Source organism: Cynoglossus semilaevis, chromosome 2 (genome assembly GCF_000523025.1).
Source record: "Cynoglossus semilaevis isolate Cse_v1.0 chromosome 2, Cse_v1.0, whole genome shotgun sequence".
NCBI lineage: Eukaryota > Metazoa > Chordata > Actinopteri > Pleuronectiformes > Cynoglossidae > Cynoglossus > Cynoglossus semilaevis.
Genome location: NC_024308.1, coordinates 968,300 through 995,602, shown reverse-complemented (window position 1 = coordinate 995,602; position 27,303 = coordinate 968,300). Strand labels below are relative to the sequence as shown.

Genomic DNA, 27,303 nt, shown 5'->3' with positions numbered 1-27,303 from the left:
GTTACAATTCTAACACTATTTCAACAACCGTTTTCAGCTCATTGTACTTAACAAGCAGCTGAAACAAGTAACAAGTGTTTGCTTTTAAGAACATTTTTATGAAAAAGTTTTTTTTTTTTGCAAAAAGAAAACCCCACTCTCCTAAACCAACTAAACCATAAAACACCGTACGAAACATTCTTCAATGTTCATCATTAATTATAACTTATATAAAAAGATTTCCCAGAATTCTGTGTAATAACTTGAACTGAAATGTAAAAAAAACTTCAAAGCACACAGATGTCAACACCGGAGACCTGTTTGTTTGTCTGTTGTGTTTGTTGTGGTCAGACTGACCACCTGTGATATCATGACATTTTAGAACGATGAGGTCAGATGACCATTAACACATCACACAGCACTGCTGAAAAAAAAAAAAAAAACATCAAACGCAAAACACCAACCACATTTAATGCAATAAAGTACAGATAGTTTAGTTTAGAGTCAGAAACTTTGTTGTCAAACTATTTTTAAAGATTTTTAGTTCAGCTTTATTACACACAGATGTGCTGTCTTAGAAACACACGTGTCCAATAGTTTATTTTCATATCCCTTTTATTTCCTTGTATTTTTTTATAGTCACAGAAAGTGAAATGTGATACTTGTGCAAATGTTTTTGGAAAGGTTTAAAAAAAATAGTTTATCTACATCTGGAGGACGAAGGACACTCTATTGTGGATGAGGACGTACATGTCCTCACCAGAGAAGACAGATGGTCCTCTACGTCAATCTGAAGAAACCATCTCTCAGTATATAACATCGTCCTGAGTTCAAGACCACAGTTTCAGTTCAAAAACACCCAGAAGAAAGTGTCTCTCAGGTGGTCAGCCTCTTGGATGAAGAGCTGAAACGTCTGCAATTTTGTTTGCCAGGTCTGGAACCAGGTGAAATTTTAGTAGTGAAATATTAGGCCCATACTCATCTCTGGTAGAGGATCATTAACACAATTCTTTAAAGTCCGTCTTATTCAGCTTAGATTGTTATTATTTATCTTAGATTTATTATAGCAAATGAATCACTAATATTTTACTAATTTATTTCTCTTCCATCGCTGACTTCCTACATGTTCTTTTATAAGGTCAACAACACATTGTAAGTTTTAAGCCTCTCTTATCTCTGCCAGGATATCAGAAATACATCTCTAATCAAATACAACATGGCCAAGAATGCTGCCCACTGATCTGAACAAATATTTTCTCAAACTGATTTCACAGGTACAAAGTAAACCTGCCGCCCAGTGGAGGGCGTACCTGTGAAGTCAGTTCAGCTTTTCACAAGAGAAGTTACTGTGTAATATCCCTTTACAGTCTGACTCCCCACTTGAATCTGTTCTACAACAGAAGTCTGTGTCGATCCAATTTTCATCATTAAAATATAACCAATCCCCCCCATCTAAACATCACAAACACAGATATAAACAAATGTATTAAATATAAATATAAAATATAAAATAATGATTATTAAGAAGATTTTATATTATTGTTATAAAATTAGGTAAAATGACTAAGCAGACAGTGAGGGAGAGATCTCCACAGAGTGTCGGGGCCACATTTTCAAATTCGGGTGGAAAAATGGAGTAAATAGATGTTTCCTTCTTGTAACAGCTGCAGACTCGTACAGTATTTCGGGGAGCTGGTATCTAAGGGGTCCACTGTACTTTCCTTCTCCACACATGAGGGATCAAGGTCAACAAGGTCACTGTTCTCTCTCTTATTCTTCTTTCTACTTCCATACTTCTTTGGCTGCAAACATCCTTCTACGTCTCATCCGGGTCGACACCCCCCACACCAAAAATGTCTTTCTTATAAAGGCAGTCTGTTTAGTCCTGCTGAGATGACCAGAACACACACATATACGTCATTAATAAATAAATGAATATGTATTTATTCATTGAAATATCAGCTATTGGGAGTGGCGACTCGGTGGATAAGTGGAGCATGGCACCGGCCCCACTCACTGCTCCCCCTGCTGACTTTGGTGATGGGTTAGAAGCAGAGGTCACACTTGTGGTGGTGCAGTGGTGCAGTGGTGTGTCACAGTGACAAGGAGTTCACTTTCCTATTGATTAAAAAAACTACAAAGGAACTGTTTATTTTCATGTTTTTATTGGGTGGAAAAAATCCACCCAATAAAAACTTTATCTTTGTTTTTAGCCACATACAGTACAGAGAGAGATGACCATTTAGGCACACAATCACAGAGTGAACAACATTAGTCTAATGAAACATGTTTTAAGACTGTGGCAGAAACACACTCACACACACACACACACTCTCTCTGTGGAAATCCATGCAGAAAGACCAGGAATATAACCATCAAACCCCTGATCGTCTCATGAGAATAAACAGATTGTGATCTACCGTTAGATCACAATCTGTTTATTAGTAAATAGAGAATAAACAGATTGTGATCTACCGGTAGATCACAATCTGTTTATTAGTAAATATATATTAAACCTTTTGAATGAAGACATTATTGAAGATATTAACTAGTGAGTCAATACTGTCTCAGTTATTATTTTTTTAATCAAACCCATTTTTTAAAACACTTGACAAAGACAAATGTTCATTTGCTTCTTAGTTTATTGAATAGTTACAAACAACGGCACAAAAACCATATGTAAGACATGAATTTCCAGGTGGCTGTGGTTTTAGGCACACTGCGGGGTGCAGCGGCAGGCCAGGTGAGCTTCGGCTGTTTCGTGCACATCGATGCTCTTCTGGGAGATGATGCTCAGTTTCTCAGGGCGATTCATGCTGGCCTCTGTAGTGGACACAATGTCAATGTCAGTCAGGCTTCTGAAGTTACTCCCTAATTTCCTGTTTGTCTTTTTTTGTAAATGCTAACTTACCGACAGGAAGGCAGTGGTAGCCAACGGAGACAGTGGTGGTCCTCACAGGCATGCAGCCTGGCAGACAGCGAAGCACAGGCTCCACAGAGTAGCATTTAGACTCCTGACCGTGAACCATAATCTGTTTCTCCAGCTTCACAGACTCAAGCTTCATGTGACATTCTAAAACGCATTTTCACTCATGTCATCGTCGTCTTCCCGATATTAGGCTGTGAGAAAATGATCAAACATTTAAAAACAACCAAAACCTACCGGTGGCGTCACGGCAGCTCTTTCCAGACAGAACCCAGGAGTACGCAAAGCTGGCTGCGTTCTTGGTCACCCGTTGGTTAGGAGTGACGAATTCCTGTCTGATTTCTCCGTCAGCGTTTCCACAGATGCCACAAGTTTGTCCCCTCATCCAGTCAGCAACTTTAACCTGAAATAGATAGAAAAAAATGACTTCAATCTATCAATATTTTGGGGAGGTTTTAAAGTGTGTGATTTATAAAACTGTTTTGCATCACCTTGAGTTCAGTGGGACTGAAGAAGACCTCCTGGAGACCATGGCCTGAAGCGTGGAGGGCAATGCCTTCCTCCTTCTGCAGGATCTGGATCTTAGCTGATATTGAATGATAATACATGAAACATGAAATATATTTTCAAATAAACAATTAGTTATACTGTTAATACTTGATCTGAGAAGAAGGAAACCTGTGGGATGATGGTAGGGCAGGTTGCTGAGAGGAACTTCCACTCCATTGACCATCAACACTACACCATGTTCCCGTTGATACATGTCAACGTCACTGCCAAAGGAAAACAGAGTTCACAGCTACCTGCCGGCAGCATTTGATACAATTCAGATATAAAAAAACGACATCATACATGTTTGCAATCTTCAGATTAATCTGGTTCTTCTCCTGCATCTGATCCCTCTTCAGGATGACTATGAACTTGAGTTCAGGGGTGCAGTCCTGGGCCAAAACCTGGTAGCAGGAGTGTGGCAGCTGGGTCCGGATCTTTCTTTTGTTGAATGTGATGATTGTGTCCTTGACCAGAGAGCACTCGGCTGGAGCGCAGAGGATACAGGAAAAACAAATGAGCAACACATTTGTGTGAATGTTGTATTGATAACAGTGTGAGGGCGGCGTCGGTTGAGTGTTTTCACCTGCATTAGCCTTGGAGATCAGGTGCATGATTTTGTCAACCCAGTTGTCCTGGTAGATCTGCAGCTCAGCTTCAGTGTTTCCAATGGGCAGAGACACAGGAAGACCCAGAGCCAGTTTGTAAGCAGTTCTCTGGAATGTTGAGTAGAAAAAGAGTTTTTACTTGACTTTCTGTTTAGACTGTAATACTGTGATGATAGAAAACTAAAAAACCAAAACAAACCGTTGGAGTTTTCAGCACAACATTCACGCTGTGCTCTGAAGCGACGGCCACAGTCAGTTTGATCTGTTTCGGTATGTTCTTGTTCTTGGCCATCTTCACGCCAAATTCATGAGCAATACGGGAAATGTAGTCAGAGATGCTGCGGGGACAAAACGGCGTGAAGTTATTTCTCTTTCGGTGGAATCTAATGTTCATTGGTTACTTTTTGACATACTCTCTTGCGTAGGGCTTCATGCTCCTTGGAAGTTTGTCCCAGGTCAGCTTCAGGCGGAGTGCTGGCAGCTGATCCACCATACCAGTTTCTGCAGTGATCTCAGTCTCGTATTGTTTGCATTCCAGACCCCAGGCGATCTTGCCCTGGGAGACATTCAACATTTGATGGGTTTCTTGTGTACGTGCAGCATTCGAATGTTTGTGTTACTGAAGTCAAATTTAGTTTACCATCACTTTGTGGGTACTCAGCATCACACCATCGGCGCAGATTCTGAAGTGATCATTCTCAGCCAGGTTGGCAAAAATCACCTGCAGCCTGGCGTTGGCTCTGTCCAGGTAGGCGGCAATCTGGTATCCCTGCACCTTATGGTCAGCCCTCACAGCACGGATCAGAACAGTCACGGCAGGAGCAACTGTGTTAGTAAGGTACTTGGCCTGATGGTGTGAACGAGAGAGAGAGAGAGAGAGTTAGTGGAGGTTTAACTCATATAACTAGTGACTTGCTCTGATGGCTTGCCTTTTTGTAGATCGCTTCGAAGCTGTAGGCACTGCTGTGTGAATGGACGGTTGAGATGGGATGCTGCAGAACGGGAGAAAACATTCATTGATCCGTTGTTTGTTGTTGTGACAGAGTTTGTACCACAGTGTCCTATAGTTACCTGATGGATGTGGTTCTTGGTGAACTGGATGTCAAACTGTTCTTGCTGCAAAACAAAAGACTTGATTGAATACTGAACATGAAACTTTACTTTGAGGTTAATGGACCAGAGATGGAGTTTCATCTCACCTTGGACATGGCACTGGAGCTGCTGCTGGAGCCGAGGGATGAACGGCTGCTGGACACACGGCTGGAGCGGCTGGAGCGGCTGGAGCGGCTGGAGCTGGAAATCTTTGAAAGACGGCTTGAGTGACTGCTGGAAGAGCTGCTGCTCACTCTCTTGGATCTCTTGGAGATGGGTGCAGCAGCATCAACCACCTTGCTGTGGCGTTGAGAGGAGTGGGAGGATGAACGTGATGATGATGATGATGCTGATGACACGGAAGAGGATTTGCTTGCTCGTGAACTGCTGGAGCTAGAAGAAGAAACTGCTGTGGCGTTCTTCAAACCAGGAATCAAGATTTTCCTGAGTCTCATGAGGACGTTCTTATCCTCGACAACCTCCTCCTCCTCGCTCATGTTAATCACCCTCACGATCTTCTCCGCTGCTTTGTCTCCGACCTGAATTTCAATCTCAATCTTCTCAATGACTGGTCCTTCAGCTGAAATTAAATTTAATTTACGTACAATTTTTGTAGCAACTCGGCCAATAATCTTAAACGGGCAATTCAATTTGACTACATTTACCTGGAGCAACCTCGACCATGACAGCATGTCTGCCGATGATGGCATAGAGAGGACAGTCTCTGATGAAAGCTGCGTTTTGAGATTCAATTTCAGTGCAGGCCTTGATTCCAAAGGTGGCGATCGCTGCACACATTTTCTTCTCGTAGGCCTTGGGAATAGACATTTTGTTGACAACATGTCTTGGCAGGGCAGACAGGATCTCGGAGGATGCAGACTGTAAAAAGCACAAAAAGTAACGCCAACATCCTCAGATTGTGGAAGAGTTTCTGTTGAAATAAACACCAGTTAATCTCACTCACAATCTCAGTAGACACGGACGCCTCGTGGGAAGATGTATGATGCGACAGATGAAGTACGCCGTGAGCTGGGATCACTGGTGTGATTCTAGCAGCTGCCAGGTCTTCAACATTCCTTGCGACTGCAACAGTCTCGATGCTGTAGGAAACGTTTAAAAGTAACTGTTTAAAAAAAATGACCTTTCTTAGGTGTTTGCTGAATTTGACTGAACTCAGAGGCGTACATACAGGGCGGATGCGATCTTATCGATGCCCTTCACAGGCAGGAGCTGAAGTTTGAAGTTGCCCTTGATCATATCGATTCTTGCTTCTATCTTAGCAGGAACAATAGTGTGAACTCTGGCTCTTGACAGCAGGGAAGCTTGGGCCAGGGCGGTGTTCACACCCATAACTGCATAGGTGTGCATCGATACACTGCAGGGGGAAAAATACATTTGAATTATATTGGTTTGAGTAATTGAATGGCTGCTGAGAGGGTAAAAAACAGCCTGTTTACCACGGGGCAATTGCAGCTCTCATGTTGATGTCAGATTTAAGAAGCTGAGTGGCATGGAAGTCCGCAGGCAGAGGTGGGTTCACGCTGGCATGGACTAAATAAAACAGCAAATACAATTTGAGTATGCTTAAAGGAGTGAATATTGACATTTCCTTTGTTTTTAATTTCAAATCACACTCGCAGGACTTACATTCAACAGACGCAGCAGCCACAGCAGCGGTGTAGAAACTCAGCTCCATGGGCAGACCGACGGCGGTGGGAATGATGCGGCGGACCTCAGCCAGCAGCATTGGTTTAGCATAATGCAGAGCGAACCCAGACAGCATAGTCTCCAACGCCCTCCTGCCGAACCTATGAACTGAAGGTCCACTGACCATCTGTGAGGGCAGGAATAACACATCGGCTTCTCTGTCAATGCTGAATTTGACTTCACCTGCAGGATCTCTGGGAGAACGTGTACCTCAATGAGCTGGTCGACGATCGCTTTGTCCACATTGGCAAATGCAATTTCCTGTCCGAACAACTTGACATTCACAGAGGCCAGAGGTGGGCGATTGGGATGAGCCCTCCACTCAGAAAGCTGTTAGAAAAATGAAAAACGAGAGTCAGGAATTTACACTTTTATAGACAAAATGATCTTCCGGGTTTTCGTAAAGCACTCCTTAAAACTGAAGGGATTTCTTGAACTTACAACCCTGATGACTTGTCTCATCTTAGCGAGTCTGTCAGTGTTCGCTGGAGCCTCCTCCATTTTCAGAAGGGCTTCCTGGATTCCTTCAGTTCTTACACCAACCTGTAAAAGTTTTAAAAAAGTCACTGAGCTTAGAAGCTGCTTAACATGTAAGTATTGATGCTGGAGTTCTTCATTTCATTATTGAATTTGTCTGTAGGGCTTAATATCAAATCTCATACCTCAAGAACGTCAGCGTAAGCTCCGGCCAGGTAAGTGCGAACTTTGGCCAACATGGCTTTTGGCAGAACAGTAGCAGCGTCGTTGATGTAGAAGGCAGTGGCAGCAGCACCGATCAAAGAGGGGCCTAACGAGAAACAACAATGAGTCATCAAGCAACACTTTCTCTCCAGATTTGAGTGATCATTAACTTTTTTTTTTATTCTACTAACTGTGGTAGGCGTCAATGTAAAGAGCCCTGCTGAAGCGGTAGCTCAGTCTGTCAAATTTGGGGCTGAGAATCTTCACAGCGACATTGCAGGCTGCAGCACTGGAGGAAAAACAACAATTTAGTGGTTACAGGAATGACACATATTACAACGATTTTTTTTTCTTTTTTTTTTTTAGTTCTTACACTGAGGCAAGGTCAGGGGCAGTGGTTCTGGTGAGGGCCTTCATGTAAGAGTAGACAAAGCTTGCAATCTGCATATTTGATTCCTTCAGCAGGGCATTGGCCAGAGTGGTCACCAGAGCCATGGGCACTTTGGTCTCAAACAACACAATAGCAGCAACCATACGGTGCTCTGCGGGAAGAGCCTTGTCCATGAACAACTGGACAGCGATTTCCTGGATCTAATTCCAAAAGACGAAAGTTTTAGACACTGTACATGTGAGGGTTTTATCCTGTCAGGAGTCAAAAATACAGCTCACCATCTTGGGCTCTTTCTTTGCAATATTCCTCATGGCCAAGATGGCATCATTGTGAACTCTGTGTGGCAGGTTAGCAGCAGCACTCCCAAAACCAGGCAGGAACTTCATGATGGGTTTAAGGCTAGCAGGATGTCCGGCGTTGCCAAGGACCTTCAAGGCGATAGTGATCTCCTCTACGTTGCCTTTGTTTAGAGCCTCGAAGGCGAGCTCATGGATAGGCTGACGGAGCAACGAGAAAAAAATCTGTTATTTTACTAATTATCAAACTAAATATCAGCTACATTAAAACACAAAGGAGTGACACACACCCGCACAAGTTTAGCAGGGCAAGCGTGATTCGCTACACAAAATTTTGCAACTCTACACAGAATTTGGCAACCAGGGTTCCGTAGCCGAGCCACACGATCTCCAACAGGACAGGGTTTTCTTGTATCTTGTGGTTGAGTACTAGGCCCTGTGTGTTTGGAGCAAAATACAGTGAGGATTTTTGATGACATAAAAACACTGATATAAGAGAAATAAGAAAAATAAATGATGAATAATAGTTTGGACGTGCCTCAGCAAGCTTGATGGCTTCCATGTCAGCAGTCACCATGTGCACAGCTGCCAGCAGGGCTTGAGCAGCTTCAGCAATTGTCACCTCACCAGCCAGGAACTTCTCCTTGATGAACCTCAGAGCTTCATGAGTACCAATGGCGGGAACGGCATTCAGGATCCAGTGCCTGTGATCAGGTTTAGCTTTGACTTGATTCCAGAGAGCCTCGATAGTCTCAAATCTGGCCACACGCAGGAGCTGGATGAGCTCGATGAACTTCAGAGGAGCATCTTCATGAACCTTAGCCTCGTTGTTGGTCACCAGGTGGTTTAGGATCTCAACAATCTGGAAAGAAATTCAAATCTCCGTCTTGATATCATGAAAGCACGTGACACCGTTGGCGGGTGCAGTGAGCGCCGCCTGACTTACCTGTGCCTCAGCATTGCTAATTCTCAGAAGCTGGATGGGATTCTGAAGAAGCTCGCTGCCAAACTCGTACTGCAGGGATCCACGGTCAAGATAATCGGCTCCGATTGGCTCCACTGGGGTCTTCAGGATCTCCACAAATTTAAGGACTTGCCTTTAAACATACAGAACAGCTCAGCCTGACAGCCAGTTTTACATTTCAGATGGTCCCACTGTTGCATTTTCAATGCAAATGGACATACTTAGCCTCCATCTGGGCAGCACCATTCATGATGTTCAGTGGAGAGAACTGGATCAGCTCTGTGGTGGTGGCCTCCAGGATCAGAGCACCGGTTGGCATTGGCTTCATGACGTAGTTAAAGGCAGCAGCTCCCTTCAAGATCTTTCCTCTCTACACCAACAAACAACAAAAACATGAGCAACGGGGATTAACTGTGTAAGACAACATTTTTTTGATTAAGGAAATGGAGAAAACACGTTCTGCTTCACACTCGGGGCATCTTTCAACGTAAGCCAGGCCAATGTCCTTAATGATTCTCTCCTGACAGTGGTTCAGATCCTTGGTCTTGGACAGATGAATGCGTTCAGCCTTGGTGTCCTCACTGATGACGTAGTGGGTTTTGCACACACCTTGTGTTCCAGGCTTGTTCACAAAAACAGTTTGGTGTTAAGGTTTGTGATTGTTTGTTGTTGATGTGGGTGAACCAATGACTGACTGAGTGACTTCAATACCTCCTGCAGCTCGTAGACATTCTGGGTCTTCTTGATGTTCAGCTGGAACATGTTGATGAGTCCCCTGTAAATGTTCAGCACGGTGGTGGAGATGCCAGCTGGTGCAAACACCTTGCCGACAACGCCGTTGGCATACTCGAACTTGATGGGTGTCAAGAGCTGAGCAGCCAAGGCTGAGGTGAGCTTGGTGGCAGGAATGAAAGCATCTTTGGGCCAGATTCCACTGTACTCAAACAGTTCAGGTTTCTCAAGCTGTAAAAAGGGACAATTTAATGAGCAAAGCTGTTTGTGTTTTATTTCTGTATATTTTAGCCTCTGCTAACAATCCCCATTAACCTTGAGCACGAAGGTGTCAGCAGTTACAGGGTGGATCATAACTTCACTGAGGATCTTCAGTCCGGCCCGTGCTAGCCCTTCTTCAGGCAGGCCTCCCATCAGAACCGCTTCATATTTGTACACGTAGGTCTTTCCAACAGCAAATTCTGGGGCTGCAGTAGCATTTTTGATATTATTAGTTTGAGAAATTCCTAAAAAATTGTAGTGTTTTACTCTTATTACTATTTAACATTTAAACCTAATGTATTGAGTTTTTATTTCGTGTTGCAAAGTTAGTACACTTACCAAAGGACACTTGGTGCCCAACTAAAAAAAAAAGAAACAAGAAATAGAAAACAGTCAAATTGAGAGCAAAAAAAGGAAGAAGAAATAGAAAACAGTCAAATTGAGAGACAGAGTGATGAGTAAATGATATTCAAGCAGCAAATGTTGTCGTAGAAAAGCATGTCTTACCAGCTAGAGCCACTGCGAGAGCCAACACGAGCACCTTCATGGCTGCAGGAGGTAACGGACTGAACAGAAAAGTCCTCCTTTTATATTCTGTGGTTGCTACACCCTTCAAAGGGAATCTGTGATTAAATATTAACCCCTAACCTATATTATTAAAGTTATCGAGCCCCCAGGTTTAGGTCAGACAAACCTGATAAAAAAAAAAAGATGGAGAGATGCCAAGGAGGGTTGCAGTTTTCTACAGTGATTTTTGAGCTGGTTGGATGGATGGATAGACAATATTTTTTTCAATTACATTTTTCAACTCTTTTACTTTAAAGATTTATGAGTTTGTAGGCCCTGGTGTAAATATTATTAAAGCTAAAATGTCTCATATACTTTCAATATTGTAGAACACTAATATTGATAAAACAATTGTGCTGCAGGCGATGCCGCCTTTGAATCAATTCTGTCCTGACATGTTGACACGATCTCACTCCTGTCAATGTGACCCTGACATTGTTGACTGAAGGCCACAGTCCAACACAGCCACGGTGCCAACAATAATAATAAGAAAAATTCATGTGACAATAAGATGAAAAAACATACATTTAAATTAATTAAATTAAAATAAACATTTTTATAAAATTGCAAAGTAAATTGTAAATTGTAAATTAAACCTTGGACATTTTAATAACACATCAGAGGGTCAAATTAGAAAATAGACAGAAATGACATGAACGACATGAAAATGGTCAAATGACTATATTCAATATATTCAATAACTTTTTGAATGCGACAGCTCGCTTGTGTCGTCAAACGGTAACAACAGCAACAACGATGGTGACCACATGGTCTGGATCAGTGCAGTCACTGATTGTGTGGCACAGTGGAATGCTTTACAACTTAATCGAAAATTAGAACTTGTGCAATGATTAAGTTTGTTTTTGGTTTGTTTTAAATAAAGGATATTTGGGAAATCAATCTTATTTTAAGTCAACATACTTTGTTTTTCCAATAATTGTGTTTTGTCTATATATATACACATTGTGTATATATATATATATACTGTGTATATATACAGTATATATATATATAATATAATATAATTATAATATAATATAATATAAATATAATATAAATATATAATATATAGATATATATCAATATATAAATATAAATATATAAACAAAAAACAACAATATATAGATAGATGTTTCTTATCTTAACTGTAATGACGTTTTAATCATCAGAACCTATTCATAATATCATTTTTAGGTTTTCTTTAAATCAAGTAAAGTAGACTTTATATATATATATATATATAAATATATATATCGACAAACATTTAAAGATTATATGCTGCCATTATGTTGTTTGAAATCAACTGCTTTCCTATGAACGCAAAACGAACGCGTCGACTACGTCAAGTTTGTCCTCTGCCGCGCCCCGTACATAGATCCTGACAGAAATTACAGTGGTTAGTGATTTCTTTTTTTTTTCTTTTTGATTAAACTCTCGAGGAGAAATGTCTTGGCTTTTTGTATTCTTGTGGATGGCGGTCGGTTTGTGCGGGGCGAACGTTTGTCCGTGTGAGAGGCCGCAGTTGTGTGAACAGATCCGTGGGCAGAGAGACTTTGAGGTAACGAGGAATCTTCACTTCCTGGATAAACAAAAGTCACGTCGCTTCACGAACAGGTTGTCAGGAAGCATTAAAATGATGTGTGCATATTTATATAATTATGATCGTATCATTTATATTGTAATTGCCTTTCGACCATATGTTTACACTACAAAAATAAAAAAAAACCCGGGGTGAACTATGAACGTGTTTTGATCACAAACGTCAAAAAAATTGGGATTTCCAGTCCTTAACCTACGTTCGTTTTTCATAAAATAATAAAAAACTACAATTCAAAATTGCAAAAATTAAAAAATATATATTATTAATGATGTTTAATTGATTTAGAAATAAGTGTTTAGTTTTGTCTGGGGTTTTTTTTTCATTCTATTTTTTGCTGTCAACATCACTTCCTCTTTATCAGGAGGAAGTGACGCAGTTTCAAGATCAAAACCAAAAAAAAAAGAAATCACTGTTTGGTTTCATTGTTTCTAACTGAACATCACACTCCTTGGACAAAATATTAAATAATACTTCACTGCGTACCAAAAATATTGATTTACTGCTGCAGGATAAAGTAGGATTGTGTCATTGTCAGTTCTTTGTGTACTGCAGTACAGTACAGTACAGTACTTTAAAATATATGTATTCAATCTCTGCTGTAATTTGCATAGAAGATGAATTCTGGAACATTAAGCTTCACACTGGCAGGAAACATTCAGTGATTTAACGAGGCGCAGTATTTGACTGTAGTAAAAGTACCCAGATGTCAGCCAATCATGATTCATGTCCCCGTATGTTCTGCTTCCAGGTGTTTCTGTTCGATGTGGGTGGAACGACATGGAAGTCCTACAACTGGAGCATGATTACGACTATTGCAACATTCGGAGAGTATGACGCCGAGCTCATGTGCTACGCTCACTCGAACGGAGCACGAGTTCTCCTTAAAGGTAGAGCAACCGGAGAGAGAAGGACGGGGGGTTCACCCTGAGTCGTTATGCTTCAAAGCATTACTATAATGCTCCATCTCTGGTTAATATTACGTGGTGAAAAACTAGTCTGAGCTCTGCTCCTCTTCCTCTCTGTTGTCCATGTGCGAAGGTGACGTTCCCCTCGTTAATATTGTGGACAAAGAAAACAGGACTGCCTGGATAAGAGACAAGGTCGACTTAGCCAAAAGGCAGTTTATGGATGGTATCAACATCGACATTGAACAAGCGGTGGACAAGGGCTCTCCTGAGTACCAGGCCCTGACTGACCTGGTCAGGGAAACCACTGAGGCCTTCCACAGGGAGATTCCAGGATCACAGGTGATCCCTTTTATCCAAAAACTCAAATCTGTTTTGATTTCATACCATTTTGAGGCAGTGTTTGACAGTTTAGAAATGGGATTAGTGACTTGTAGAACCCAAGTGGACGAGACGATTCAAAAGAGTGAGTTTCTACTTATCAGAACATTTGCATGTTTACCTTTTTTGTCTGATCTCCAGGTCTCCTTTGATGTGGCCTGGTCGCCGAACTGTATTGACAGGCGCTGCTACGATTACGTAAGCATTGCGGAATCCTGCGACCTGCTGTTTGTCATGTCCTACGATGAGCAGAGTCAGATCATGGGGGACTGCATTGCGATGGCAAATGCTCCGGTCAACCAAACACTGAATGGTTTGTTGTCCAACTCTGTGAAGTTGAATAGAAAGCAGAATTATTCAGCAGCAGCAGCAGCAGCAGCAGCAAACCATTGTCTGCATGTTTCTGTTTCTGTCTTTAAGCTTATGACCAATACTTGGGTATGAAGATAGATCCAAAGAAGCTGCTGATGGGTGTTCCATGGTACGGCTACGACTACTCATGTCTTAGTCTTTCTGAGGTAAATCATCCCAGTACCCTGATTGGCTCCTCCTGATAACTGACTGTTGTGTATGTGTTTGTGCACTTAGTTTAAAAATGCAAACATGACAGTATATTACCTACTCTAGTGGAGTCTAATGTACTGTGCCATATCTCATCACCCATATACACTATTATTGTTTCTATTGCCTGTTTAGAGGAGGTTGGACAAAGTCATCATTGTGATTCTAATATACAAAAGGTGAAGAATTTTACATCTAAACTAACGTGTGTAGAAAATACACCATGATAATCAGACTCTTCCTGAGTATTGTGATATAATTGACATGATTTTTTTTCTTTTCCAAACATAATTAGATACTCTCAAGAATATCTTCTCTTTTATCCCAGTGATTGTTGCCAAAGTCGCTCATGTCAGAATTTTGAATTTACATTTCAAATTTCTCATTAGAACAAAGATTTCCCCTTTGTTTGAATTAACAGGAGGGAAAATGCTCGATCGCCAAAGTTCCTTTCCGTGGAGCACCCTGCAGTGATGCAGCGGGACGACAGAAGACATACAAGTGGATCATGAAACAGGTCGACAGCTCAATGACGGGCAGGATGTGGGACAGCCAGCAGATGGCACCATACTTCAATTACAAGGTGCATACATTTTATTTTATTTTATTTTCCAGCCTATCACAGGCCAGAGAGTCAAACAACCTATGGAAGTCTTTTTTAAGTCTATTTTTAAGTTTTTGCTTTCAATAACTTTCATGCAGGAAAAACTCATATTTATACCATATCTGTGTATTGTACATTTTATAACAAATCCAAGACAAGAAAACCTTTAGTGTTTATGAAGTCTCTAATTTTGTGGTTCTATATTGCCTGTCTTTTTCTAACTTTCAGTCCATTTACATATCAAGTCACCACTTTGCTTCTCTTTAATTCCTATAAATTACATCCAAACAGTTCAGGCTGTTTGTTGTAAGGGCAGTTAATCTAACGCCCCCTGCAGGCGTCCATCCGAGCTGCTTCCCACACAGAACAAATGGCCTCCTCCAAACAGCGATAAAGCATTCCCTCTGAATGCCTCTAAAGCTTCCAGGATGTTTAATTTTATCTGTTTGATTTATTTCTTTTCAGAACGAGGAGGGACAGATACATCAGGTTTGGTATGACGACCCGCAGAGCATTTGTCTTAAGACAGACTATGTGAAAACTAAAGGTTTAAGGGGCGTCGGCATGTGGAACGCCAACATCCTGGACTACAGTGGTGAGACGGTTGCCCAGCAGCAGACTCAGAAGATGTGGAATGCCCTGCTAGGATGCTAGCTGGGAGACGCTCAGGGCTTCTTCAGAAATGTACTCCGCCCTGAGGCCACTCCTGTTTGTAGCTAAGTCAACATGTGCCTTTGTTGCAGTAACGGGATGTGACTTTGGGGATGCATACCTGCACTTCAGAGTTTATTGTGGCTTTTACTGCTGTTGTCACTGAATGTAGTAACGGCTCAGGCCTTCGTCTGTGCTAAATGAAACAACTGTGACCCTGTGGAAAAGCACAAAGACATCGTCTGTTTCTGATCTGCCAGTGTTGAGCTTTTTTTATACAATCGATGCACTTTGCTATTTGTTTTTAAATAAAACATTTTCAGATTAATTTACTGACATAGCTAAAAAAAATTTATCGAAAAATAAAGTCTGATGGAGTACAGTCACAAACTAAAATTTTTTATCACATTGTAGCTGTGAATTCATCACGATTATCAGGATTTATTGTCATCGTAATTAATCAGTATTAATTATGAAGTTAAATTTCGTATTTTTAAGAATATATTTTGTTGGAACAGAAAAAGGAATATCAGCAGGTAGATTGAAGTGTTTTACACCTGTTTTTATTAGTGATATTGAGTTATTAATATGAAAAATTGTAATTTTATCTTCATGGAGTTGGTAAAGAAACTCTAAACTAGTGCGTTAAAATGCGTTATGATAAATATTCAAATTAATTTTTCAAACTATTAAATTGAATATATTATGACAGCTCCAGCATCGTCATGTGAGAAAATGAAAGATAAATTGGTAAATTGAAGAGTAGGTGACGAGAAGGTCTTAGCTGGGGTCGACCTCGGGACTTTGCTGAATTAGACGGAGGTGTTTTGATCTTTTGTTCTGACTCGTGTCGTGTGTCCAAAGCCAAGAGACGCTGCAGGTCCCAGAAGACACCACTGGCTTTTCTTCTGTGCCAGTTCAGCCTTCAGTGCCCTCAGCTCCGTGGCAGCCTGTTTCCTCAACTACACCACAAAACAAGGAGAGTTTGTGGATGTGACAGTAGAAACACTGAGGTCTGTAGTACAGCGTGTGAATAATATTTAAAAATGACCTTTATCTCCGTCACCAGCTTCATCTTTGCATCTTCGATCTTCCTCTTTAGGTCATCAATTTCATGACTCTCTGTCATAATCTGGATGATGAGCTCATTCTGAAAAGACATTTGTTCACTTCTGAACTACATTCAGTTACAATTTCACTAAACTTTAATGTAAACTAAAAGGAGTCTGGGGTCTCAAACTCCTGGCCTGAGGACCAGTTGCAGCCCACATACACACCCAGCTAGCAACTCAATGTCACCTCAAAGTAGTGTAACTTTCTTTACAAAATGTATTTCAATTTATTTTAAGAAAAAAAAAACAAAAATGTGAAAACTGTAAAACACCTTGATGGACGTTCTGCCGTGTCTTCTCGGCTTCCCTCTGTGGTCCCGGGCCTGGAGCTGATGCAGGAGTTTGTTGTAAAATGTCTCCAACTCTTGTCGTAACTTCCTCAGGTTTTCCTCCAGTGGCGCAGTGGCTTTCTTTGTTTCAAAATACTTCTTTTTCCAACCGTCCCGGGCTGGGGTTACAGGAAAGGAAGGAAAGCAAAAAAATGTAAGTAAAGTAATCACTGGTGATTTGGCGTCCCTCTAGGATACAGGTGGGGCATCGACAGTTTGTTTCAATTTCTTTACACTGTTAAATACATTTTTAAAAGTTGCAGAAATATAAAATCAGCGTTTGGTTCTTGGATGTCAAAAAGCACATTTTCTTGAGTTTTTTTTTGTGCACAGAGACATTTTTGTGAAGGTCTTTAAAGCTCTTTACAAAGAAGCGTTGACCCCTGACCTTGGTTCCTCCTGTGTCTGTTCTGAGCCAGTAAATCCTTCCCCTTCCGCAGCAACTCTTGTCTGGTCCACTCCAGTTGCTTTCTCTCCTCCCTCACCAGCTTTATCTCCTCGATCAGTTCCTCTCCTGCCAAAGACAAACCGAGTCAGCTGTCGTGAAAGGAGGAGTGATTGTTACCCTCTGGTGTGAAGCCAAAATGACAGCTCACTGTTTGTCTGAAAGAGCGGAGGAGCAGCAGTTTTATGAGGAACCAAGGCCACGTCTGGACCAGGAGGAGGCGGAGAGACACAATGCACCAGTGGAGACGACACAGCTGGACTCCGCGTCGGCTTGAAAAAGACAATAAACACAACAACATGAAGTCTTCACCTAAAGATGTTTGTGGACGAGCGTGGATTTGAGTGCATTGTTCACTTCAAAGATCTCACACACTCCACGTAATCCACCTGCTGAGGGAGGAATTTGGACTGAACATTTGACCAATAATTGTCTGTGTTCAGCTCAGTCCTAGGACATTTGATGTAATTCAGTCAAACGTCGACAAATGCCGGACACATCGGGGATTACCTCACTCGTCGGTTTGAGTGAAGGTCCTTCTTTTAATTTTCTCTGTCTGCAAACAAACACATTATTAGACCAACAAGACAACAGTAGAACAGCACACTGGTGCCATTTGTGACTGTGAGAACGCTGCTGTACCCATCAGCCGGGGAGAAACTTGATTCTGCATCTTCTAGAGATTCGGCTACACCCGAGTCTCCGGTCACTTTTCTGTGGTACGGTTTTTTCCTCCTGCTGCTTTCTTCTTTCTCTGGAGACTCTTTCACACGAGTGACGTTAGTGTCATGTCCCACAGTTAGTAAATGTTACATGACAAGTATAAATACTAAAGGTATTAGGAATTCTCTACAGTAATCAATATATAATAATAATAATAACAAATAGAAATTTTGAAATAGAAAAATAGTGATCTGTAGAATTCCTACTGTTTCTACATTTATACATCACACTGCTTTTAATGTATTATATCTTGATGGAAAATAAGAAAAATTATGAATATGATTTACCTTTGTTGAGGGAAACTAACTGTGATGTCCTTTGATTGCGAGTCGTCCTCTGACAACACTCCTGCTCTGGCCACTCGGGCCTGTTGGAAGAGACGTCTTCTTCATGTCCTTCCAAAGAACTGTAACTGTGTTCTTCCTCCTCTTCCTCCTCCTCCTCCTCTTCCTCCTCCTCCTCCAGACTGGGGGTGGGAAGTGGTGGCTGAGAAGACTGAGGGATGAGGGGGAACTTCACGGGCTCCTTTATCCTTGTTGGCAGGCTGCAGGTCTTGGCAGAGTGGTAGTACGTGGGCTGGTCTGGAGAGCTGCTGCTGGTGTCTGGGCTCAGAGACCTGGAGCAAACACTGCTGCCCGTCTCCACAGCAGGCAGGAGGTAGAGCTCAGGCTGAGGTGCCTGACCACAGAGGGCACAGACGTATGAGCTGCTGATACACTTCAACACTGACCTGCTACTGACACCTTAGAGTAAATGTTGAATAAATGTTGACAACTGTGGCAGTTTGTCTAAGTTCTATTAGCAGAAACAACACAAACAAATACTTTTCTAACCCTTTTCTAAACATACACTCAACTAAAAGCTGAATTTATTAACATAAATGAGCAATTTAAATTTTCTTTTCCTAACATACCAGTGTAAATAAATTGTGTTTTAACAGAAACTAAAGCCATTTATTATTTTTATTATACATTTTATATACATATAATACTTTATTGGAATACTCACATATGGTGGAGCAAATGTTTTTACTTTCAGATCCTTCTGGGGTGGGAGGCGGTGGCTGAGAAGACTGAGGGATGAGGGGGAACTTCACGGGCTCCTTTATCCTTGTTGGCAGGCTGCAGGTCTTGGCAGAGTGGTAGTACGTGGGCTGGTCTGGAGAGCTGCTGCTGGTGTCTGGGCTCAGAGACCTGGAGCAAACACTGCTGCCCGTCTCCACAGCAGGCAGGAGGTAGAGCTCAGGCTGAGGTGCCTGACCACAGAGGGCACAGACGTATGAGCTGCTGATACACTTCAACACTGACCTGCTACTGACACCTTAGAGTAAATGTTGAATAAATGTTGACAACTGTGGCAGTTTGTCTAAGTTCTATTAGCAGAAACAACACAAACAAATACTTTTCTAACCCTTTTCTAAACATACACTCAACTAAAAGCTGAATTTATTAACATAAATGAGCAATTTAAATTTTCTTTTCCTAACATACCAGTGTAAATAAATTGTGTTTTAACAGAAACTAAAGCCATTTATTATTTTTATTATACATTTTATATTTGGTGTCTACTTTATTGGAATACTCACATATGGTGGAGCAAATGTTTTTACTTTCAGATCCTTCTCCTGTTTGCCTTTAACCTGGAACAAATACATGTTTGGTGTCAGGTGATTAAAAAAAAAAGTTTTGCTCAAACACGTGCACGCACACACACACCGTACTGACCAGTGCCAGGCTGCGACCCACACATTTCAAAAAGGAGAATTTGTTGATGCTCTTGTCTGCTCCAAGTAAAGAACCCAGTTCACGCCTTAGACTTTTCAGTGTGACATCAGGAAAAACTCTAAAATTGAAATTGAAGAGAAAAATTGTATCGTTGTCGTTGTTGTCATTGCAATATTAATTAACATCATCAATATTAATATGGGTAGGAACAATGTGGAAAAAGGAAAGGTTTATAAAACGTTTCTGCTACAGTGACAGCACTGACCAAACAGCCCATAACTGTGCAGGAACTGACAGCTTTGAAAAAGAGAAATCTTCAACCAAACATAGACTTGGATTTTCCCTTTTCCAAAATGTATCCCAGAAAATAAAAAAAATCCCAGATGAACCTGATGAAGCCTGCTGAGATGAAGCTCTCTATGGCTTCAGCTGGAACCTTGTTGAGTTTCACATTCCACTGGTCATCTGGTACGTACAGGACGTGGAGTTCCACAAACTAACACACACACACACAAAGACAGTAACTGTGTTCATCTGCATGACAAATGTCTGTGACTACAGTAACTATCTTCTGACAACAGTTGGAGGTTGGATTCTGTCAACAAACCTTGCAACTGACGGGTCTTCTCTCCTCTGGACATCTCACAGATTCACAGGAAAGCTCCATCGTGACTGCAGCGGGTGATGAAGAGGAGAAGTGAAGCTCCACTGTTTGAGACCGTAGATCTCTGCCTGCTTAAATTGCAGGAGGTCCCTCGGCTCCTCGAGGGCGTTGACGGCTGCTCAAGGAACAATCTGCTGTAATCAAACACAGTCACTCACTTCTTTTATGAGAGTGCCAGCGGTGGTTGCTCTGGTGCCGATGATGACAAATGCAGCCTGACTCAAGGAGCTTGTTCCATTCTGTGGATTTGTACCATCATTATCATTACTTTTTGCTCAGTTTGTTTCAAGTCTCTTTTTTTTCAAATGAACGAAGTGTTTGCTCAATTTCAAGTCTCTTTTTTTTCAAATGAACATTGTTAAAAAATTGCTATCAAATCTAATTTAGTTAGAAAAAACAAAAAAACAAAAAAAACAAATAAGTCATTAAATCAAGAATAGGAGAGCAGCTGATACATGTAAATACAGTATTATTTGAAATGTTTATTTTTTGTTGTGTTTTCCAATGTACTGTATTATGATTGGTGTGGAATGTGGTCATTAAAAATATCTCAGCCTTTGGATTATAAAGGAATCCCTGTTACAAAGCCTTCTTACGGATTTCTCTACTGCTTACAATATTCCTAATCTTTTTTTTTTTAATTGCAAAAATGAAAACAACAACAACAGGAGGAGGGAGTTGCTAGTTTGATTCTCAACTCAGATCCCTACAGCTGAGCTCAGTCACTACAATCAACGATAAATCAATACTGAAATTAGTAGGAACCAAAACAATATATTTATTTAACATTAATTTTTGTTTAATGCAGGGTTTATATGCGGTTAATTGTTTATATACTAACAGTTCATTACCAACTGACTGATAGAGCTAAAAGCCCTCTGACGCCCCCTGTTTGTGAAACTTGTAATGCACTTGGTTTTTGTTCGTCGTGTTTTAGTGTTGACACGTTCTGTGACAGAGGTTTGCTGTTTATTGCAGTGACGTTGTCAGGTAAGGGGCGGGGTTTGTGTATTTTTAGGACAGTTCGTTCTAAGAGACTTAGTCTGAATCTTTTTGTCGTAACTTCCTCAAAACCCCTTTAGGAAAATAACATTTTTAGAGTCTTAGTCTGAATCTTTTTTTTCCCCCCAAAACCCCTTTAGGAAAATAACATTTTCTTCATAAGTGTAGAATTTTTTTTTTTTTTTTAGGATTACTCTCCTCTCAAGACTACAAAAACCATTCTGATCTCAGTTGTATGTATACATAAAACAAAACAAAAAAGGAAAATAAACACATAAAACGTTTATGGGCTGTAAACCGTAAAATACTGTATTTCCATCCCATTGTTTTCCGAGCAAACCTTAACGCATCAGTTTCAGACACGCCTTGGAAGAAAACGGAAGTTCTTTGTTGGAAAAGACGCGCAGCTGAGGCTAACCGAGTCGTAAACAGTGGATAATTGTTACTTTCGATCGTATCAAGTCAAACTGTGCTCCTAACTTGAACCGTCAATCATGTCCGGTTCCTCCAACATTGTGGCAATGAAGAAAATCGTCCATCAGCTGCGCCTTGAAGCCGGGATTACCAGAGTAAAGGTAACGGTGTGGAGGTGGCTACTTTCAGGGCGTGAGTGTTTGGATAGTCGAAAGTCACTCTGGATGTTCTTAGCACATTTACGAGTTTAGAGAATTCTTTCCGTAATGTTCGAGAGACCAAAACGAGTGGGAACCGCGATATTTTCGAAACTTGTGTGAAGAAAAACATTGACATTTACACACTTAAACGAATGAACCTCTCTCCCTCTGTGTTTATCTTAAAAGGTAAACATTTTGTAAGAAATTAGAAAACAGTTGTGTTTTTAAATGATGTATTGAATTCTGTTATTTAGTTGAATCTAACAGGTTGTAGCGGGACTGCTACGGAGAGCCACAAAGTGCTCAAAGTGTCGTAAAGTGAAACGTATGAATGTAATTTTGGGCTGCAACTGATCATAAATAAATATACCAAGACCGATCGTCAGGAGTTTCTTATTTATACACTTGGAATGTTTTTTTAAAGCACTTAAGCTGCTTAGAGTTTTTTAAAGTAAACACTCGACAAGGTTTTTCTTGTAAATGTGTCATAAGCCAAAAGAAGTTGATACATTTTATTTTTAATCTTGTCAGCCAACATGTACTTAAGCTGAAAACTACTTAATTGTTAGTACCATATATAAATACTGTATATACATATGATATTTAATACTTCTGTGTATGAACACTAACAACAAACACCTGTTACTTCTGTAACATCCCACTCTGTAATAGCTGTACATCAGTCTCTCATTGACAGTTATCATTCATTCATGTTCATTGACAACTTGTGGGCCAACTTACCACAGTGTTGGTTGTCCTCCGCAGGTGTCCCAGGCTGCTGCTGACCTGCAGCAGTTCTGCCTCCAGAATGCCCAGCATGACCCGCTGCTCACTGGGATGTCTTCCAGCAACAACCCGTTCAGACCACAGAAGGTGTGCTCCTTCCTATAGCACCCAGGGAGCAACCCTGTCTCTGCCTCTGTGAGTAACACTCGTCATCGCCGTCACCAGTGTCGGTCAGTGTCAGTGGAGACGTCAGGTCCTACTGAAGTACACGGCTAGTGACCTTGTGTTTTAACCCATCTCCACTCCCCCCAAAAAAACCCTTGTCTCGAGTCAGACGTTGAAAAGTAGAACTTTATAACTGTCAAAGTTGCCTCAATCTGTCGTCTTCGTTTTACTGACGCAAACACATTTCAACAGGTTTCGGACATCGGTGCCTTCTGGTTACAGGATCCATGGACTGGAATCGTCTCAGGAGTATTAATTCAATTTTGGGACAAACGATTAACTTAAGGACTTTTTTGTCATAACATGCCTCTCTAAAATCTAATTCTGAAACATTTTGTGTTAAGAGTATTTAGGGGTCACGATAGCTGTTTAAACCTAGAAGCTTTCAGATAACAAATCCATATCAACACATGGCGTGCCTTTGAATTGTGCCTTTGTAAAGACTGACTTTGGGAAAAAATAATAAACCTTATTTCCACGTTTTTAACTTTAAATAAAAGAAGCCAATTAAATGTGTCAGATTGTTGCCTGTTTATTTTGGGACGACCAATCACATCTGCCAAACAAGTGTCACTTCTCATAAAACATGAAGATTAGTATAATTCTTGTGAAGTTACTGCATGTTTCAGAAAAGACAAGTTTTCTCGTGTGCCACACTTGGTCTTCGAGACCATCACGTCTCATTAAAAGGGTTCCACTGACAGAGTGACCTCAAAATACAGTTTCTGGAGATTGATCAAACTGAGATTAACGGACGTGCTAAATCTAGTCAGTCCTCAAAGTCTCGAAAACATCAAGAATACAGTCGTTTAAAAAGTCCTTGTCTGACAAATAAGGATAAGGAACATCACATCCTCAAAGCTGGAACTTCCGTCTGCAGGCATCCATCTCATGGCGCTGAAAATAAAAATACATACATTCGTATAAACTTTACATCAAAAACAGTATATCACAAACAATTCTATCTAGATCTTCAAAATACATAAATACAGTACATACGTACACACAAACACACACACATATATTTACAACAGGGAAGTGTTGACTCACCTTCAGGACCCACTCGTACTCTCCAAACTTTGAGTCAAAGGTGCCTTTCTGCAGAGATCGCAGTTTGAGTGTAAAACGTGGTCCCAGCTCCTGAATGCCAACTTTCTTCTCGTTCTTAAAAATATACCTACACAGATGCAAGCGATGACAAACATTTCAAACGACATATGCAAATACATCCTGTACTCCAATGGAGGCTTTAAAAGTATTTACCTGTGGAACCTGAAGAAGACGAAATCTCTCTGGTTGTGGAAAGTGGCCACCTGTCGACCGACAAACTGTGGGTTCTGTGGGAAAAGAGCTGCAAACAATCGGCCGATGCTGTGGCCCAGGCGTGTGCTGAAGTTGTTCAGAATGACCTCCGGAAAATGTTCTGTGGGATCTTTGCCTCGCCTCTGCAGAGAGGAGACATCAGAGAGCTCAGACCACTGCGTCTACACTGTGCTTTGACAACGGCTCCAACAGAGGAAAGAAAACTCTCATTAGATGAAAATATATGCACTTGCCTTGATCTCTTTCCGTAACCGAACACTGCTGACTTTGAAGTGTGCCGTCGGCCCATCAGGGAGGTGACAGAGAACCATACCGTCTTAAAAAAGGCAGTTAAGGAAGCTGGCCTTTAATGACCTACGACACTGACAGAAAAACAGAACCGTCTTTTCTGCTGGGGTGTAAAACAGGCGCACTGGAGTCAGGAGGCATGTACACCCTGGACAGTTCAACTGGACTGGATCGCAGGGCCACATATTTCAATAACTCTGAGTGAGAACAGATTGAAAAGAAAAAAGAAAAACACCATCATTATCATCATCATCCTCCTCCCCCACAATTCAGCTATCTGTCAGGATACTGGGAACTTTTCGATCCTCGTTGATGACCATGAGGTAGGTGAAGTCCCTGGCGATGCACTGAGGGATGACTCTCTTCAGTGCCAGACCTCTTCTGTAGAACACGTGAGCGTTTGGTATTACGGTGGCCAGCTGCTCACAAAATCTCACCGTCCTCTGCAAGTTGAAGCAGGAACTTTTAAAACTTATTCTGAATAAATCAGGGCATTGAAGCAGAAACTTTTAAAACTTATTCTGAATAAATCATTAAAAAAAACACGTTTGTTTGATCTGATAAAACAAAAAGTCCTAATTTAGCACCTTACCCAGTGGGGTCTGTCTGATGTTGTGACAAGAACTTTGGGATTTGAAATGCCATTGAAGTAGGCAGAAAACTCATCAGTTCCCTCATCAAATGCAACCTGCAGGTGGCAGTAAACAAAGACAAATCAAAAAATAAAAATGATATCTGAATACTATAATGAATAACACACGTTTGCCAATAATGAGTTAAACCTCTTCATCTTCAGGGTCCACTGTGGTCTCGTCATAGACTCGCTGGTTTTCTATCGTCTTTGGGACCTCTTTGGGTGGAGCCTGTGAAAATATGGGTCAGACCAAAAATGTGGGCTTCAGTCCAGATGGAATTTAGTAATGAAAAGGTGTGGATTTAGAAAAGTCAAGGAAACATTTTATTCAAAAATCTATAATGCTGCTCATATAATGTTATATAATATATAATGTTGTGTTTCAACCTTTGTAGAAAATAGTTTATGAACAAAGTATGAACTCACCTTGTCACCCAACGCTTTTCTTTCTTTTTTCTTTTTCTTCCTGATCTGCAACTTTTGCTACAACATAGACAAATGAAGAAGAAAAAAAACAATCAGAAGAAAAATCTAAAATCATGTTTGTTATTGGAGGTGAGGTTGCTCATTATATGGACAATAGAAAAACATCCCACATCCAATCACATCAAGTTAGTAGGTTATATGACAAACATAAGTCAATTTGAATTGTTCTTTTTCTCCTGTGGCAAAGATGATGTTTTACACCAGCTGTTCCCAAACAGTTTTGGTCTCGTGTCCCGTCTATGTCCCTACTGGGTTGACGCACCCCAAAAAACCGCACTATCGAAACAAACACCAAAAATGGCAACAAGCTTTTCTATAAAGGCAGCGTGTTTAATCGTGCCCAAAGCCTAGGTGATGGACAACACAGATTATTCTTTAGAGTAATCACAAACTCATCTCATGAATACAATGGGGCTTTAAAATTACTGTTACATATCAAAGAAGTAGCAACAGAATCTGGTGGATAATTATCTTTAAAAACATTAAGAATTATTTTAAATAGTGCAATAATAGCTGTAAAAACGTTTAGTATGTGTGTCTACTTCTTGCCATTTTCATAAATACTTTTTATTTAGGAATTAAATTAGAATTAAAGGAAAAGTTAGACCATTGAAAGGCTTGGTTTTTAGCTGTAAAACAACAACATGAGGTCCATGAGACATATGATCAGAATATTTCAAGAATTTATTTTATAAATAAATATATTTTATATATATAATATATATATATATATATATATTACAACTTCAAAAGTGGCTGTGTTCCTGAAAAACTAATCACATAATGATGAATATTAGTGAGTCCACAGCTGCTGTTAAATACAATACATCTGATTCAACCAGATAAAAGACGACATTCATAATTCTACACTTATAACATAAACAGCTAACATTAAGAAGAACCAGCGGTGCTGACAGCCATCATAAAGTGGATTAAAAAGGAGGCAGAACTAACATAACAGAAAACTGAATATCCCAATATTTAATGCATATAAAACCAGTAAAGCTGCCCTGTGGCGGGCAGGTAGCGTTCTGTAGCAGACGTATACGTGTGTGTTTTCGTGTGTGTGTTTACCTTTCTTTTCTCCTGTTTGAATTTCATGAACATCATGTGTCTTCGCTGTTTGTTCTTAATATCCGATAAACTGAACGCCGGGGGAAAGGAGGTTTCAGCTGCTTCAGTTTGCTCCATTTTCCCCTCCACTGGGCCGCCCTCTGCGGTCCCCTCCTCCATGGTTGTGTTTTTCTTTAACTTCTTGGTCTTCTTCATCTTACTTTTCTTGTCCTGTTTCACCGGGACTTCTGTAAAATCCATCTTTGGTTAACTTGGTTATTTTCCTTTTCACGTGCGCGTGTGTGCCATGGAGTTGTCGTATTTCCGGAAATGAGGTCACGACAGTGTGCGAGTATCGGTATAAGAAAGAGACATCTAGTGGTGTGGAGGAATATAGCAGGACCGTACGCATTCATTGAAACAAACGGTACCAGAAGTTCTTTTTTACGGCAAATACTTCATTGTATTTCGATTACCGTTGTATTTATATGACACGAAAA

At 40.8% G+C, this 27,303-nt stretch overlaps 5 protein-coding genes across 5 annotated transcripts; 2 read left to right on the top strand and 3 right to left on the bottom strand.

Moving 5' to 3' along the window:
• Positions 1–2,605: 2,605 nt before the first annotated feature.
• On the bottom strand, positions 2,606–11,227 carry LOC103392297 (vitellogenin-2-like). Its single transcript, XM_017042208.2, is given in 34 exon segments — positions 2,606–2,802; positions 2,891–3,052; positions 3,143–3,308; positions 3,397–3,491; positions 3,584–3,678; positions 3,758–3,941; positions 4,041–4,170; positions 4,262–4,400; positions 4,476–4,618; positions 4,703–4,909; positions 4,992–5,054; positions 5,134–5,178; positions 5,262–5,734; positions 5,820–6,033; positions 6,119–6,254; positions 6,344–6,529; positions 6,612–6,705; positions 6,802–6,988; positions 7,072–7,191; positions 7,303–7,404; positions 7,524–7,648; positions 7,734–7,831; positions 7,916–8,133; positions 8,212–8,430; positions 8,520–8,567; positions 8,570–8,665; positions 8,768–9,091; positions 9,176–9,326; positions 9,415–9,563; positions 9,654–9,815; positions 9,905–10,156; positions 10,241–10,392; positions 10,526–10,546; positions 10,694–11,227. Coding segments are annotated over 34 exon segments (5,109 nt in total). The 5' UTR covers positions 10,734–11,227; the 3' UTR covers positions 2,606–2,689.
• Positions 11,228–12,096: 869 nt separating this feature from the next.
• On the top strand, positions 12,097–15,783 carry ctbs (chitobiase, di-N-acetyl-). Its single transcript, XM_008328874.3, has 7 exons — positions 12,097–12,311; positions 13,102–13,240; positions 13,392–13,600; positions 13,781–13,952; positions 14,060–14,157; positions 14,622–14,783; positions 15,270–15,783. The coding sequence occupies exons 1-7, from the start codon at positions 12,198–12,200 to the stop codon at positions 15,456–15,458; spliced, it is 1,083 nt and encodes a 360-aa protein (XP_008327096.1). The 5' UTR covers positions 12,097–12,197; the 3' UTR covers positions 15,459–15,783.
• A 198-nt stretch (positions 15,784–15,981) lies between these two features.
• spata1 (spermatogenesis associated 1) lies at positions 15,982–22,935 on the bottom strand. The gene is made up of 13 exons (XM_017042211.2): positions 22,810–22,935; positions 20,396–20,691; positions 20,178–20,284; positions 19,789–19,906; positions 19,650–19,703; positions 18,352–18,742; positions 17,984–18,104; positions 17,852–17,897; positions 17,493–17,613; positions 17,285–17,410; positions 16,840–17,015; positions 16,507–16,605; positions 15,982–16,417 (listed from the first exon to the last, which is right to left on the bottom strand). Exons 2-13 carry the CDS (start codon positions 20,453–20,455, stop codon positions 16,268–16,270), a joined length of 1,569 nt encoding a protein of 522 aa, XP_016897700.1. The 5' UTR covers positions 20,456–20,691; positions 22,810–22,935; the 3' UTR covers positions 15,982–16,267.
• On the top strand, positions 21,799–23,535 carry LOC103392279 (guanine nucleotide-binding protein G(I)/G(S)/G(O) subunit gamma-5). The gene is made up of 3 exons (XM_008328866.1): positions 21,799–22,029; positions 22,834–22,989; positions 23,212–23,535. Exons 1-2 carry the CDS (start codon positions 21,949–21,951, stop codon positions 22,957–22,959), a joined length of 207 nt encoding a protein of 68 aa, XP_008327088.1. The 5' UTR covers positions 21,799–21,948; the 3' UTR covers positions 22,960–22,989; positions 23,212–23,535.
• rpf1 (ribosome production factor 1 homolog) lies at positions 23,536–27,174 on the bottom strand. The gene is made up of 9 exons (XM_008328853.2): positions 26,825–27,174; positions 25,691–25,747; positions 25,413–25,493; positions 25,223–25,318; positions 24,920–25,073; positions 24,576–24,658; positions 24,283–24,464; positions 24,070–24,196; positions 23,536–23,916 (listed from the first exon to the last, which is right to left on the bottom strand). Exons 1-9 carry the CDS (start codon positions 27,062–27,064, stop codon positions 23,875–23,877), a joined length of 1,062 nt encoding a protein of 353 aa, XP_008327075.1. The 5' UTR covers positions 27,065–27,174; the 3' UTR covers positions 23,536–23,874.
• Positions 27,175–27,303: the final 129 nt, after the last annotated feature.